Below are 13,118 nucleotides of genomic sequence, written 5' to 3'. Positions count from 1 at the left end.
TAATAATAATAATAATAATAATAATAAGATAAAAATATATGTAAATATGATTTTGATAAAGTTTGATGAGAAAAATACATCTGAAAGAAATATTTATGTACCTGCCGCTTTCGACCAAAATAGTCTCCGGTCCCAGTCCCATGAGGGACAAGTGGTACGCCACAGCACCACCCATAACTCCACCCCCGCATATAACAACCCGTGCTTCCTTGGGAAGTGCACATTCCGAATCCTCCGACGCCACTTTCGAGGCCGCTTCTTCCGTTTTGTAATTGCGAAAGAGAGCTTTCCTTCCCTGCACCGCGCATCTGTTGTACAACAGTTTAGACTGTTTCCACATTTTAATCGGATAAGATTCTAAATATACGCCTCTCTATTAATTTACGTTATATCCTATTATTTTCTTCAAATTGTGAAAAATGCAATAAATGCGGTTTTTGCGCAGCCAAGCATCTTTTGGTCTTTGAGCGGCAATAATTTTTTCTTTGTAAAGAATGTTTCCAACTCGTAGAGTCTCGTTTATTATGTCGCACACTTTTACATTTAGACTTCGTCTCTTCGTGTTATATTATTTTTGCTGTTTTTGCAACAAATTGATGTATTACGATAAAAATAATATAACAAGCAACAGCAAAATAGGTTATGGTTATTGTTGACAAGTTGCCACCTGCATCAGCTGCATCTTGCACTTTCTACACTTAAAGGTTAAAGGAGCACTTTGCACACACACTGCGCGATTAGAGCTGAAAAGCAAAGTTTATTATGTGGACTGAGGAGAAACAAAATGCGAAAACATATATACGTGCGCGTATATATGTTGTTGATATCCGCCTGTTAATATATACGATATAATATTTCTATCGCAACGCGGCGCGGCGTGTAGCATTCAAATGAGCCGCGAATTTTGATAAGTCAACGCGCAACGTGCGAGACCCAGCTGTCACTGCGCAAGTGTGCGCCAAATGGTATGTATGTGTGTGTACACTCATTGCGTTCGTGTTCATGCACGAGCTGCACGTACGAGTCATCGAGGAAATAATCGCATCGCAGTGTAGTGCGTACATACACGGCCGTGTACAAATTGTTTATTTCACGTGTCACGCTCATTTATACACTAAATTTAGGTAAAAGTTTGCTATTTGATTTCATCTCAATTATATTATAACATTACTTGATGGCGGTATGTATAGCTGTTTTTAACTACTATACGTGATTTTTTTTCTTATTTACCAATATTTACAGAAGAACGCTTTTATTATTGCATTTTGTATAATTTTCTTGGTTGCAAAAATTAAAAATTCAAATCGCGCTCTATAAAGTACATCCGCATATGTATGTACACGATTGCAGTTTTGTGTGGCCGTGATTACCTTAACTCTTGTAACGGAATAAAATTATTAATATTCCTATCTAGACAGTGGCGCTATTTTGAAGTAATTATCGATGTTGTTTAATGCACAAGGATGCTTATACGTGCTATATTTATAGAGGAAATCAATATCTTTAATTTTCACACATACATATACATCCAGTAAAGCTTATAAGGTTTCTTATGTCATAAGGTGTAAGCTTTCTTTTTCAATGTGTGTGTGTGTGTGTGTGTGTGATAATATAAATATAATTTTATTTGTAGTCTTTACAGAAAAGAAAATGAGAAACGGTAGCAGATTGTTAAAAGTTCTCCTACAAGCTTCAGAGAAGGCAGCAAACATTGCCAGGACTTGCCGACAAAAGGAAGCTCTTTTTCAGTTGTTAGTGCAAGAAAAATCTTTAGAAGAGAAAAATCCTCGTTTCTTCCAGGATTTTAAAACGTTAGCCGACGTTCTCATTCAGGAAACTATCAGACATGACATAGAAATTGAAGTGAGTAAAAAGGAATCTTAAATGTAGAAATATATAAAACACTAGTGTAAAAAAGAACTCAACTTTTTCTAATTTATCAAACTTTACAAATTTGTCATAAACAGTTTCCAGAGTTAGCCAAATTAGTGAAAGGTGAAGAAACCAATGTATTCAGCAATGCCTTGGGAGAATCTATTATCGTTGAAGTCTGTTCATGCAGCAAAGAAACGACAAAGCTACTGACAAAAGTTATGAGCAACGATGCTGTAGCAGCAGAATTGCTTGCCGCCGAGGTCCATAAAGATGTTCAGCTTTCAGACGTGCCAATCACATTAGACTTCCCCAATGATTTTGACATCAATGTGGATGATCTTGGTATTTGGATAGATCCAATTGGTAAGTATATGAGAGCGTATAGCAAGAATAATTTAAAATTACCCATATTTAATTGATATTTAGTAAATTTACATTAATTCAAGGCAAAACTGAAAAAAAAAATTTTATATATATATATATATATATATATATAAATCGGACACTATTATGGTAAAATTATGTCTTTCTTGTTACTAAGAATGGTAATTGGCCTGTAAACTGAAACGCAACGCTTGTAAGAATTTCTGTTTGTTTTGTAGTTTGATAATGCATGCCTGTGGAGCAATTCGTGGAACTTTTGTAGATTCAACAGCAGATTACATTAGTGCGACGGAGACAGTGGATGAGCAGACCGGTTTATACTTGAGTGGATTACGTTGTGTCACTGTCTTAATTGGAGCATACAAGAAAAGTACAGGAGTGCCAGTTTTGGGTGTAGTTAATCAACCTTTTTGCACCAATGTGGACTCGCAGTAAGTATATACATAAAATAAAAACAAACTTTTAATAATTACAAAAATTTTTTTTCTTTTTGGACATTTTTTATATTTTCTAAGTATATATATTCTTTCAGACTGAAAGCAATCTGTTTTTATATTTGACATAAACAACAGTGTATTGTTTTTTATATCGGAAAAATATAAGCTTTATGTTCTCCGCTTCATTACACTTTGTATTGATTGAACAGATGGACGGGAAAATGTTACTGGGGTTTTCTGGGACGTGGTATCGCCAAGTCTTCCATAAGTAACACGTCCAATGTCGATAAAATCATTTTACTCAGCCGCTTCGAGGATGCAGATGTAAAATCAAAGCTATTAAACAGTGGATTCAGATTGGTGGAAGCAACAGGAGCAGGATACAAGATACTGAGCGTCGCTGTTGGGCAAGCGGCTGCCTACATCTTGTCGAAGGGTTCCACCTATAAATGGGACACGTGCGGACCGCAAGCTCTCCTGTCTTCGGTTGGCGGAGGTATCATCGAATTCAAAGAGTTCATCGTGAATCCAGATTCAGACAATCTGAGTGTCAACTATTTACCTATCGGCACAAATTTCTCTAATCGTGTAGGCTTGATAGCATACAGAGATCCTCAAATTCTGGAAACCTTCAAAGGTATTTTAAGTAGATCTCGTTAATATAAGTATAACGAAGATATTATATATTAACACTAAAGCTTGATATTGTACCTTGAAGATTTTCACGATAATTACATTACTATTTATATTTGATTGTATAAATAAAAATTGTATTTCACTCTATAAATTTCATGTGAAAGCTTCTAGACGATGTTTTCATTGAGGCTATTTCTTATGCCTAGTTTGTGATATTATCTGTGAACTTTAATTCAATTGTACAAGATATTTATTATATATATAGGTAATATATCCAGTAATAAACTAATATTATTACATTCGTTGACTTAACAAATGGATTATTTGTTAATTGATGTAGTTCTAATCGTTAATTGTGATACAATAAATGTGGGTCCAAATAGAGAAGTTGTTTAATATAACAAGTATATAGTTTTATTTTTATTTGTACACGATTATTATACAATTTAGAAAACCCGCCCAAAGAAATATATTATTCTTTGTAAAATAAAATAATATTTGTCTTATTATAAATGAAATATGTTTAGATTTCAAGATTTTTTTAAATAAAACTTAGAATATGAATGTATAACCTTATTTTAATTAATATATAATCGCGTGAAATAATTGTAATTATAAACCCAATTTTATGTAGTACATATGCAATACATTATCACATTTTGAATTTGAAAATTAACAAACTGAGAACAAAATTGCATATTCTTAATTCTAATTATAGAATTTTAAATCTAGATTCTTTATAAAAATTTCTGTATAGCTATCAATTATAATATCTATTTAAATAACAAAGAGATGTCTATTTCATTTTAATCTATTAAATATCACTGTCATTTTTTAACATCATTTGTGCTATTTAACTGCGTCAGTTTTCATGCAAATATAAACACAATTGTATCGACTAATTAAACCACCATAAAAAAAATCTCAAAATTTTTTTGCAAATGTTCCAGTATAATTATCTTATGCGTCTTTCCTCAAAATATTTTGTCTTTTCAAATCTTTTAATACCGTTTTCAAATTGGTGATATTTTTTCCTGTTTGTTGTATACTTTTGTTTAAGTTCTTATTTTTATTTTTAATCATTTCTAATTTTTTCTTCAGTACAGCTTCTTTATTATGTATAATGGTACGAAACATACTTGCTTGCTGATTTAATCGTTTTTCCTGTAATATTTTTAAGTCTTCTATTTCCTTCCGTAATCTTTCATTTTCTAACAATAACTGATTATAAATTGAACATCTGAAACCTGCAATATATTATAAATTATTAAATAAATAGTAAGTAATTAGTACATAAACAATCGTTTTCTGTTTTTAAGAAAATGCACGTACATTTTGATACCACTGAAGTAATTTGATTATCATTCTGCTTACTCGTCAATTTTTGTTCTTCAGGACTAGTGCCATTATTTTGATTATCTATAATAAATGCTTTTATTATTTTGTTTACTACTGTGTACTTACTACTAAATATTTTATTATTAATTTTCATAAAATGCAATATTCATAAATTCACATTTAACATTTATTCAGTTGTCTTGTCATTTGTATCTATCTTTCTACAATGTACTTTTTGCTTCTTGTTTCTTGCTTTTTGCTACCCTTGCCTTTTTGCGACGGTTGCAAAGAGGGAAAAAGGCAAGAAGTAAAAAGCACATTGTAGATCCAGCCTGATGTTTATAATTTAATATTGAATATAAAGATTATAATAAATGCTTTATTATGATAAATAAAGAATTTTACTTACATTCTTTGATTTTATGCCCCGTATCTTGCTGGAGCACTTCCAAAATATTTGCATGTACATGTTGCGTTGGAATTACATTAGATTTAAGACGTTTTTCGTTGTGCTCTATACTACTATAAAAATCACTATCTGTAAAGTGCAGACTGCATATTCGTGCATCTGAACATGGAGTCCAATTATTTCGCCCTGTAGCAGCAATCCAATATTTCACAATTTTCTCATTTGAAACTGGAAATCTAAAATATTCATTTAAGAGATTATACAGTAAGTTATGCGAGTAAATTTTATGAATTTGAGATTATAATTCTTGTAAGAGATTGTCTATCTTTTTCGGAAATTCTATAACTTTTAAAAATAAATTACGCAAAATATTATAATTATATAATAAGAAATATTGTACATTTATATATAGAAATGCAAATCAAAACGGACGTTGATCTGATACTGAAAATCATGCAAAAATTGTAAAGTTTTGTTTACTAGGCTAAATTGATTGCACTTGCCTATAAAAGTTTATCACAGAACTTTTCTTCCAATTACTTTTACAATCTTTGATGGAACAAGATACCATCATAAATATAATATTTTCAACAATTTTTGTACGATATATTTCTAATATTTTTTATCAAGGAAACGTTATGTATATAAATAGACATATATGTTTTCTAGGCACGTATAGGAATTGGTCAGGAGCGTCCCACTCGGTTTTGTTTACCAAAGAGAAACTTGAGAGAGGAGGACATGACATGACGGCCTTTTGCATGTAACCTCAAAATGCCCTCGTGCCCGCACTAACACCCCCTGAGGAAATGGATGTAAACTACATAGCAACGATCACTCTTCTGCACCGCGGGTATACAATTTAGTGGTGCGTGTCCGTGCTACATCCACCTTTCGAGTCTCGAGTCTTCTTCAGAGTTCAGGGGGCGTTAGTGCATGAGAGAGACTAGTTTTCATTGGATTATCTCCATTACATTTACACACACAGTACCACACAGTACTCGCTTTGTTCCCGCTGGTATCTATATGTTGGGTTTTATAGGGTTTGAGGTTAGGAGAGACAGTTTCGAACATTTTAATGTACGATTTTCTCGTTAGATAAACAACAGATAACAAATATCTATGATTGGTGTATACTTCAAAATCTACTAATTACATCTATTTTTTAAAGTTTGATTCAATTGTTAGTATTTATTGAATACAACAGCCACTATTCTGTTGATAATTTTCAAGAATTATGGCAGCCGGTCCAATTGCGGAGCGTAACCAAGGTATAAATCTCGATGTTTTAGTTTAAGAAATCTTGAATTTTTATATAATTTTATTCCTATGAAAAGAATATATATAATTGAAAACAAAATTTTTATTACAATTAGTTTAATTATTTGAGGTTAGCCTCAAATATATTTTGTGTCATTGAATTACTTAGAACCTAATTTGTGACATAAATTTGTGACATAAATGTATATTTAAATGCATAAATTAATTTTTGTATTTATTATCTATATCTTTGTTTTGAAAATTTACAGATGCAACAATATACGTTGGAGGTTTGGATGATAAAGTCACGGAATCCCTTATGTGGGAATTATTTGTTCAATCAGGACCTGTTGGTAAGCGCATGTGTTATTCATTTTTATATGTTATATGTGAATTTGACGTACATCTTTAATATTTTTTTAAAATACATATGTTTGATACATATGAAACAAATTCTCAACTAACTCTGTTATCTAAGATTGAAAATGGATATTTGTATGAGTTTCTCAAATTTAAAATACAATATACATATATATGTGTGTAAAATATAATTTCTTTTCAGTTAATGTGCACATGCCAAAAGATAGAGTAACCCAAATGCACCAAGGATACGGTTTTGTTGAATTTATGGGAGAAGAGGATGCAGATTATGCTATTAAAATCATGAATATGATCAAACTTTATGGCAAACCTATTCGCGTAAACAAGGCTAGTGCACATCAAAAGAACTTGGACGTTGGAGCAAATATATTTATAGGAAATCTTGATCCAGAAGTAGATGAAAAATTGTTGTACGATACGTTCAGTGCATTTGGCGTGATTTTGCAAACACCAAAAGTACGTACAATTCATTTTATTACAATCAATCATTGTAATCGGTAATTATTTTCTCTTTGGCTGCCATTGATGTTACACAGCGTAATTTTATATTACAGATAATGAGGGATCCCGAGACAGGTAACTCGAAAGGCTTCGCTTTCATTAATTTTGCTTCTTTCGATGCCTCGGATGCCAGCATCGAGGCGATGAACGGTCAATATCTATGCAATCGGCCGATCTCTGTGTCTTATGCTTTCAAACGCGACGCTAAGGGCGAGAGACACGGCAGTGCCGCCGAAAGACTTTTGGCCGCGCAAAATCCTCTGAGTCAAGCGGACAGACCGCATCAGTTATTCGCGGACGCGCCACCTCTGGCGCCGCCACCGATGCCAAATTCAAACGCGAATGCCCATCAACCCGCCCATCATCCTCAGCATCATGTGATGCATCACGGAATGGTCGTGCCACCGCCGCCGCCGCCGTCAACTCCTGGACCGCCGATGGGTCATCCGCCTCCACCGCCCGTTCCACCACCACCGTCCGGTGGATTCCCACCGGCGAACATCCCTCCGCCTCCTCTTCCCCCGATGTCTATGGCGGCGCATCCTCCTCTACCACCAGGTATGCCACCGCCGTTACCGCCTATGCCCGTGCCGACTTCTCAGGCGCAGTCAGCTGCCTCCAGGATGATGGCACCACCACCGCCACATTGGGCCGTAGGAGCACCGCCGCAGGGACAATTTCCACCGCCTCCGCCGCCATCTGCTGGCGGTGGTCCCCCACAATTCGGGCAGTATCAGCCCGCGCCGCCGAGACCACCTCCAGCTTGGCGACATCCGCCACCGCCACCCGTTTCGCAAGGTGGCCCACCGCCACCACCGCCACCTCAATTCCGACCACCTTTCCCACCAAGAGGACCGCCACCGCCGCCGCCGCCCCACGATGGCAATCAATATTAATATTAATATTTGTCACTTATATTTATGTGTTGTGGACAATGAGAAACAGATACAATTTTATTTTACAATTATCAACAAATATATTATTATCAATCAAGAGATATACGGAGAGATATTCGTAGAAAAATCATCTTTTTCAGTAAAAAAACTGATTTCTTCATTGTTCCTGAATAAACTTGTTCATATTGTAGCAACTACCATAGTAAGAAGTTAGTTAAGTAATTAATTGAGATATTATTAATTAGCCTTAATCAGTTAACTGAACATTAACTCGCAACTGGGCATTAACGGCATGTTAAACGGGGCACAACGTGCCAATTATAACTGCGCGTTTCGCTCCGTCACTCATCGTATCGATCGACTTTGGCGCCTGAATAACGTACATACCGCGTTTGTCTTATCGATTGTTTCGTGTCTGTCTAGTCCAGTCAACGATAACGTTAGTCGAACACTAACTCTACTATCGAATACCCTTTAGGATTACTGAGTTTTGAGCGTGATTTTGTTATGATGTCGAGTCGAGTTTCTAAAACAAATTTGTGTACGATATATCGCATTATCGCGTACATTACAATGTTAATTTAAAGTGAAACGAGGAGGCGTTAACGAGAGAAAGAGAGAGAGAGAGAGAGAGAGAGCAAACTAACTCGCGTGCGTCCCGAAAATAATTGTGATCTTTCTTTTCGTGATTGTTCACGATCGCGACTCATTGATCTGTTGCCGTGCATCCGCCAGCTCGCCGAACACGATTGGAAACGCGAGTCGGACGTTTTGTTGTAGAAACATGAACATTGAATAGTCGTCAATAGACTGATAAATTTTTAATCGTCTTGTATGCCACGGCAGGAAAAACTATGCGAATGTCGCGGGACAGATATGGCACTAGTCTTTTATGAACATAAAAACGGTTTCAAACTTGAAAATAACAACGATAATAACGCGTTTAAACTATACGCATGCACAGCCGAGTATCGTCTGCATGATCTGCATCGCTGCTACAATTTGCAGCGTCGCTCTGTAGTGCAACGGCGAGCACCACGTCATCTCTTGGAAGCCTGGTACTTTGGGCTAGGCATTGTTTTAATTGTTGTTTCTGTCGTTTTCTTGGTGAGCATACGTGTAAGAATGCATCAAACTTGCAAAATTTATCGATAATATCAGACGTATTTTTCAAATAGAAGATTTGAAAAAAATATCTTTAACATTGCAGTCTTTTTATCGGCAAAACGCGAGTCATTATTTTAATTCTTAATTTCTTTATCGTTTGTTATTTTTTTAAGTGCATCGTGCTTAAAAAAAGTGTCTAATTCATTTTGAAACCAAATAAGCGCGGTCCGTATTATACATGAACATAATATATTTAAGGTATTCCATCTGGGCGTAATGCACGTATCAACGATAATAGACGAAACGCTCGGGAATTCAACCAGCCGAGAGCTAATCAAAACCAGATATCTATAAGTATAATTCCCTCAACATTTTCATCGCAGAGAAAGATGCTAGTAATCGGTGCGCAGCCGAGTTTCACGCACATGAGTAAGAGAGCAATGTCTTCCTCATTTCACATTCATTGCTAGTCTTATGACGCACTGTAATTGTATGATCGACACTGAGCAAAATTAAATTAAGGATAAACTTAAAGGTAACCCACTTATAGGCGCGTCAAATGACGCGCGCGTTACGCGTCATAATTTATAACAATTTTTCTTTGTCGCGAAAACAGGTTAATAATTTTTAAATTTGGTCCTCAGGTCCTCACTATAGGGCATGCACTTTTGAATACTGACGATAAATGCAATGACGCTTTTGCAGTTGGATAAATTCAATTGTAAACGCGACAGTGCTAGAAGTCACTATCCAGGCAGAAATGATCGGTCCATAGACCTCGATTCGACGTTTCTAAACATTGATTCGATGTCTATAGACATCGAATCGACGTCTACGGACCGATTATTTGATATACTTAATCTAGTTATTTCTCAAATGACGCGCGACGCGCCTATGAGTATGGGTACCTTAATACACGATCGACGCTGAACAGGCTGTAAAATATAATTTGTCATGCGTAATTAATGGAGATTGTAATGGTCGTTTGTTTGTCAGAACAAATGGTAGACTATAAAGTCATCTTTGTTTTTTTACTGATCAATGGAAATTATATATGTATAATAGCTTAGTACGTGCACGGCTGATTCCTCGCGCATTTCTACATTTTCTACGTGCACTAATATATAAAACGTGGAAAATATTGATTTACATTCCAGCACCAGTCGTTGCGTGACAAAGCGCTGCTTCGTTACAAGATTGGGCTCGAGACAAGGGAGATTTGACGTTCCAATGCTTAGCGCTCTCGGAATTTGTCACGGCATATGCATCTTCCTCTTCTCATCATTTACGCGTATCAATATGCGCGTAGTCATACTGTCGCCTTTTACTTTGCGCTTATTTGTAACAAACGCTAGATTAAAGAGTGAAACAGTAGATATAGTTCGAATATAATATATTATTGTAATACAAAGATCGAAAAATTTCCGATAAATACGAAAACTCAGTTAATATCAATTTTACGAGAGAGATTTAGTATTGTACGTCAAATGTTAAATCTTACCACGTTGTAAAGTAAATGAAATATTCCGAATAGCGATTTATATATCTCAAAAAATAACATTTGACAGTATTTTAATGTTAATGTTAAAATTTATTTTTAACTTTACACGAATATGTATTATACATATAATACACATATTTTCATAAGTAAAAATATAATACATATATATATATATGTATTATATACATATACGTGTACTGCATAGATGAGAATTATAAATTACGTATAAAGAAAACAATATAACGGTATAACGAATGAAAAATAGGATTATTTTAAAACGGCAATTATCACTTCACGATTGCCGTAATTATCTTTTCCATTAGCTTTGACGAAAGTAGCGCGAGGTTTCAACCAGCTTGCTCGCGTCATCGACGACAATCCGCCGATTAAATTCACGCAGGATGTAACGCTGTGTGGCGCGCAGCTCGTATGTATGTACATACATACGTGTGTGAAAGTTATACACAGCGACCTTTCTTGAAGCCATTACGAGAGAATTATAGGCTGCGACCCGCTCTGATGATCGCGTCTCGCGATGATTTTGCGTCGGCTTCAAAAAATTTAAACGATCGATGCCTTTCAAACATTTTATCTTCCGGGCACGGGTAGCGAGCGCGGATCGATGCGCGTGGCGTACGCAACAATCAGACGATAACGCAGTCAGGATAATGTAGCCGCGGTTCTTTTATGCTTTACGCGTACCTGCGTAACACGCGCCGCACGGCCTGCGAACCTGCGGCTTCAAAACTCGTTTTACATGCTTAACGGGCACAATTCTCGTCGACAATTAAGAGGACGTGCTCATGTCTGTGTGAGATTTAAAAAGAAAAAGTGTGCAGATGCTAATTAAAAGGGACAATCCTTCGCGTTCCTCGCGCGAACCTCTGCTTTTCTTCGTTTTTTTCTCATGTAAAGTAAAACAAAGATATCCGTTCGTGTGCTCGAACAAAAGAAACGTATATATGTATTCGTAAAATAAACGCGATAGGGAATACAAATCAATATATAAATATCCGGAGTGAACGCGTAAATAAAAGTGATCGTTCGATCTCCTTTATATTTTTCGCAATTTTTTTGCGTAAGTCTTATACATATTTGACAATCAATATTCCACTGCATTTATAGCAAAATATTGTTACGTACGTTAACTCGAAGCAGTATTATACGCTTTACAATGGCATCGTATTGTCCAATCTGATGGATCTAGCCGAGATAGACTAAAAAAAACTGTCAACTAAATGAATGCTATATACGTTTCAGTAAATAAATTATATACATCGCGCGAACGTGAAAGAAATCCTTATACTCCCGCGTAAATCTTTTTTTATCGTGGACACTCGATTCATTTGTGCAGCAAGAAACGATCGGAAAACAGACTGTGAAGCCTGACGCGACCTCGTTAAACTGTAACCAAGTGTCATTCTGATAACCCAACTCGGCTTTTACCATCTCTCGACAGAGGTCGATAAAGAAATATGCAAAGAGCGAGGGGGGAGACTCTCTGGTTAATGTTGCATGCGCAGGAAGCCAAGCGAGGAATTTAACTCTCGTCTGCTGTACTTGAAAAGCTAATGACTGCGCGCCACGACTGATTGTGAGTCATTGAATGCCGCGGTCAAATGGAAAACCCTGCAGCATGCTCTTTGCGCTCTCGACGAAATCGTTCGTCGCCGGTCAACTCAATTTCCGTCATACGATTTTGTCACGCAATCAACAACCTATATTTACGGTGCAGGCGATATACTATCGAAATAGCAAAGAAATTAAGACTCGAAAAATTCGAATTATGAAGCCTTTATTATTATTCCAATCTGCATTCTTAATTTTACCGAGTTATCAATAAGATTTGTATATCGGTTATGCATATCGTGATTTTTTTCGAGCGTTGATTTTTGAATAAAAATTTTTCAAATTCTTCGAGACTTTTGCCTTCATTGCTGGTTTTTTTTTTTTTTTTTTTTTTTTCCAGATTTAGCTGCATAGCTGCAGCAGTTTTTAGGTATTTTTTAGGTAATTAATTATTCCTAGTTTAAAAAAGTGAAAATTGAGCGTTATATGTATATGTACATATATATGTATATTGCTTTGCTATGTACATATGTATATTGCTCTGCTATATGTACATGTATATAAATAATGTACATATAATTTATTTACAATTAATTGTACTATTTTCGCGCATATAAATGATAGAAATATTTCTCGATGAGAGAGAAAAAGAGAGAGAGAGAGAGAGAGGAGGAGGAGGAGGAAAAGACACGTCTTGGATTTTTCCGCTAACGAGGACTCCGACTCCAGGTCGCCGGCGCCGTCTGGAGGAGAACGTCGTCTCGCCCTTTCGCCATTCGGCGCCGTCAAAGTCTCGTTACGTCCGAATCGTCGTCGGCGCGGAA

The 13,118-nt window shown here is 35.9% G+C and overlaps 5 protein-coding genes across 7 annotated transcripts in view; 3 read left to right on the top strand and 2 right to left on the bottom strand.

Annotated features, from left to right (window-relative positions):
• The window catches only part of LOC105459465 (pyruvate dehydrogenase phosphatase regulatory subunit, mitochondrial), a 4,908-nt gene extending 4,048 nt beyond the window's left edge, over positions 1 to 860 (bottom strand). The window contains exon 1 of the mRNA XM_011705517.1: positions 102 to 860. Coding sequence (XP_011703819.1) covers positions 102 to 340 — 239 coding nt within the window. The 5' untranslated portion in view covers positions 341 to 860. The remainder of the gene's footprint in view (positions 1 to 101) is intronic.
• Positions 861 to 993: 133 nt separating this feature from the next.
• LOC105459466 (inositol polyphosphate 1-phosphatase) lies at positions 994 to 3,739 on the top strand. Of its 3 annotated transcripts, none has more exons than XM_011705518.1 (5): positions 994 to 1,124; positions 1,634 to 1,863; positions 1,968 to 2,238; positions 2,522 to 2,690; positions 2,906 to 3,739. In XM_011705518.1, the coding sequence occupies exons 2-5, from the start codon at positions 1,651 to 1,653 to the stop codon at positions 3,354 to 3,356; spliced, it is 1,104 nt and encodes a 367-aa protein (XP_011703820.1). In that variant the 5' UTR covers positions 994 to 1,124; positions 1,634 to 1,650; the 3' UTR covers positions 3,357 to 3,739. The 3 variants fall into 3 exon arrangements, with proteins under 3 accessions (XP_011703820.1, XP_011703821.1, XP_011703822.1); XM_011705519.1 differs by having other exon boundaries at positions 994 to 1,180; XM_011705520.1 differs by lacking the exon at positions 994 to 1,124 and adding an exon at positions 1,187 to 1,564.
• A 360-nt stretch (positions 3,740 to 4,099) lies between these two features.
• LOC105459463 (THAP domain-containing protein 1-like) lies at positions 4,100 to 5,835 on the bottom strand. Its single transcript, XM_011705514.1, has 4 exons — positions 5,583 to 5,835; positions 5,080 to 5,315; positions 4,665 to 4,751; positions 4,100 to 4,579 (listed from the first exon to the last, which is right to left on the bottom strand). The coding sequence occupies exons 1-4, from the start codon at positions 5,651 to 5,653 to the stop codon at positions 4,293 to 4,295; spliced, it is 681 nt and encodes a 226-aa protein (XP_011703816.1). The 5' UTR covers positions 5,654 to 5,835; the 3' UTR covers positions 4,100 to 4,292.
• A 151-nt stretch (positions 5,836 to 5,986) lies between these two features.
• LOC105459461 (splicing factor 3B subunit 4) lies at positions 5,987 to 8,307 on the top strand. Its single transcript, XM_011705511.1, has 4 exons — positions 5,987 to 6,350; positions 6,609 to 6,692; positions 6,902 to 7,176; positions 7,275 to 8,307. Exons 1-4 carry the CDS (start codon positions 6,317 to 6,319, stop codon positions 8,115 to 8,117), a joined length of 1,236 nt encoding a protein of 411 aa, XP_011703813.1. The 5' UTR covers positions 5,987 to 6,316; the 3' UTR covers positions 8,118 to 8,307.
• Positions 8,308 to 8,441: 134 nt separating this feature from the next.
• Positions 8,442 to 9,662, top strand: LOC105459462. Its single transcript, XM_011705512.1, has 2 exons — positions 8,442 to 9,224; positions 9,483 to 9,662. Exons 1-2 carry the CDS (start codon positions 8,952 to 8,954, stop codon positions 9,576 to 9,578), a joined length of 369 nt encoding a protein of 122 aa, XP_011703814.1. The 5' UTR covers positions 8,442 to 8,951; the 3' UTR covers positions 9,579 to 9,662.
• Positions 9,663 to 13,118: the final 3,456 nt, after the last annotated feature.

Source organism: Wasmannia auropunctata, unplaced genomic scaffold (genome assembly GCF_000956235.1).
Source record: "Wasmannia auropunctata unplaced genomic scaffold, wasmannia.A_1.0 LD334186.1, whole genome shotgun sequence".
Classification (NCBI taxonomy): Eukaryota; Metazoa; Arthropoda; class Insecta; order Hymenoptera; family Formicidae; genus Wasmannia; species Wasmannia auropunctata.
Note: the sequence above shows the minus strand (reverse complement) of the source record. Positions and strands in the feature narration are given on the sequence as shown.

What these genes read in the sequence shown, in the direction of transcription:
- LOC105459466 (XM_011705518.1), top strand. Translation starts at nt 1,651, where the DNA reads ATGAGAAACGGTAGCAGATTGTTAAAAGTTCTCCTACAAGCTTCAGAG. An exon ending in TATTTGGATAGATCCAATTG is followed by an intron (nt 2,239 to 2,521) that starts GTAAGTATATGA and finishes GAACTTTTGTAG; the next exon opens with ATTCAACAGCAGATTACATT. An exon ending in TGCACCAATGTGGACTCGCA is followed by an intron (nt 2,691 to 2,905) that starts GTAAGTATATAC and finishes TTGATTGAACAG; the next exon opens with ATGGACGGGAAAATGTTACT.
- LOC105459461 (XM_011705511.1), top strand. Translation starts at nt 6,317, where the DNA reads ATGGCAGCCGGTCCAATTGCGGAGCGTAACCAAG. An exon ending in AATTGCGGAGCGTAACCAAG is followed by an intron (nt 6,351 to 6,608) that starts GTATAAATCTCG and finishes GAAAATTTACAG; the next exon opens with ATGCAACAATATACGTTGGA. An exon ending in TGATTTTGCAAACACCAAAA is followed by an intron (nt 7,177 to 7,274) that starts GTACGTACAATT and finishes TTTATATTACAG; the next exon opens with ATAATGAGGGATCCCGAGAC.
- LOC105459463 (XM_011705514.1), bottom strand. Translation starts at nt 5,653, where the DNA reads ATGATGGTATCTTGTTCCATCAAAGATTGTAAAAGTAATTGGAAGAAA. An exon ending in TCTGTGATAAACTTTTATAG is followed by an intron (nt 5,316 to 5,582) that starts GCAAGTGCAATC and finishes TGAATATTTTAG; the next exon opens with ATTTCCAGTTTCAAATGAGA. An exon ending in TACTTCAGTGGTATCAAAAT is followed by an intron (nt 4,580 to 4,664) that starts GTACGTGCATTT and finishes AATATATTGCAG; the next exon opens with GTTTCAGATGTTCAATTTAT.
- LOC105459462 (XM_011705512.1), top strand. Translation starts at nt 8,952, where the DNA reads ATGCCACGGCAGGAAAAACTATGCGAATGTCGCGGGACAGATATGGCA. An exon ending in TTGTTTCTGTCGTTTTCTTG is followed by an intron (nt 9,225 to 9,482) that starts GTGAGCATACGT and finishes AATATATTTAAG; the next exon opens with GTATTCCATCTGGGCGTAAT.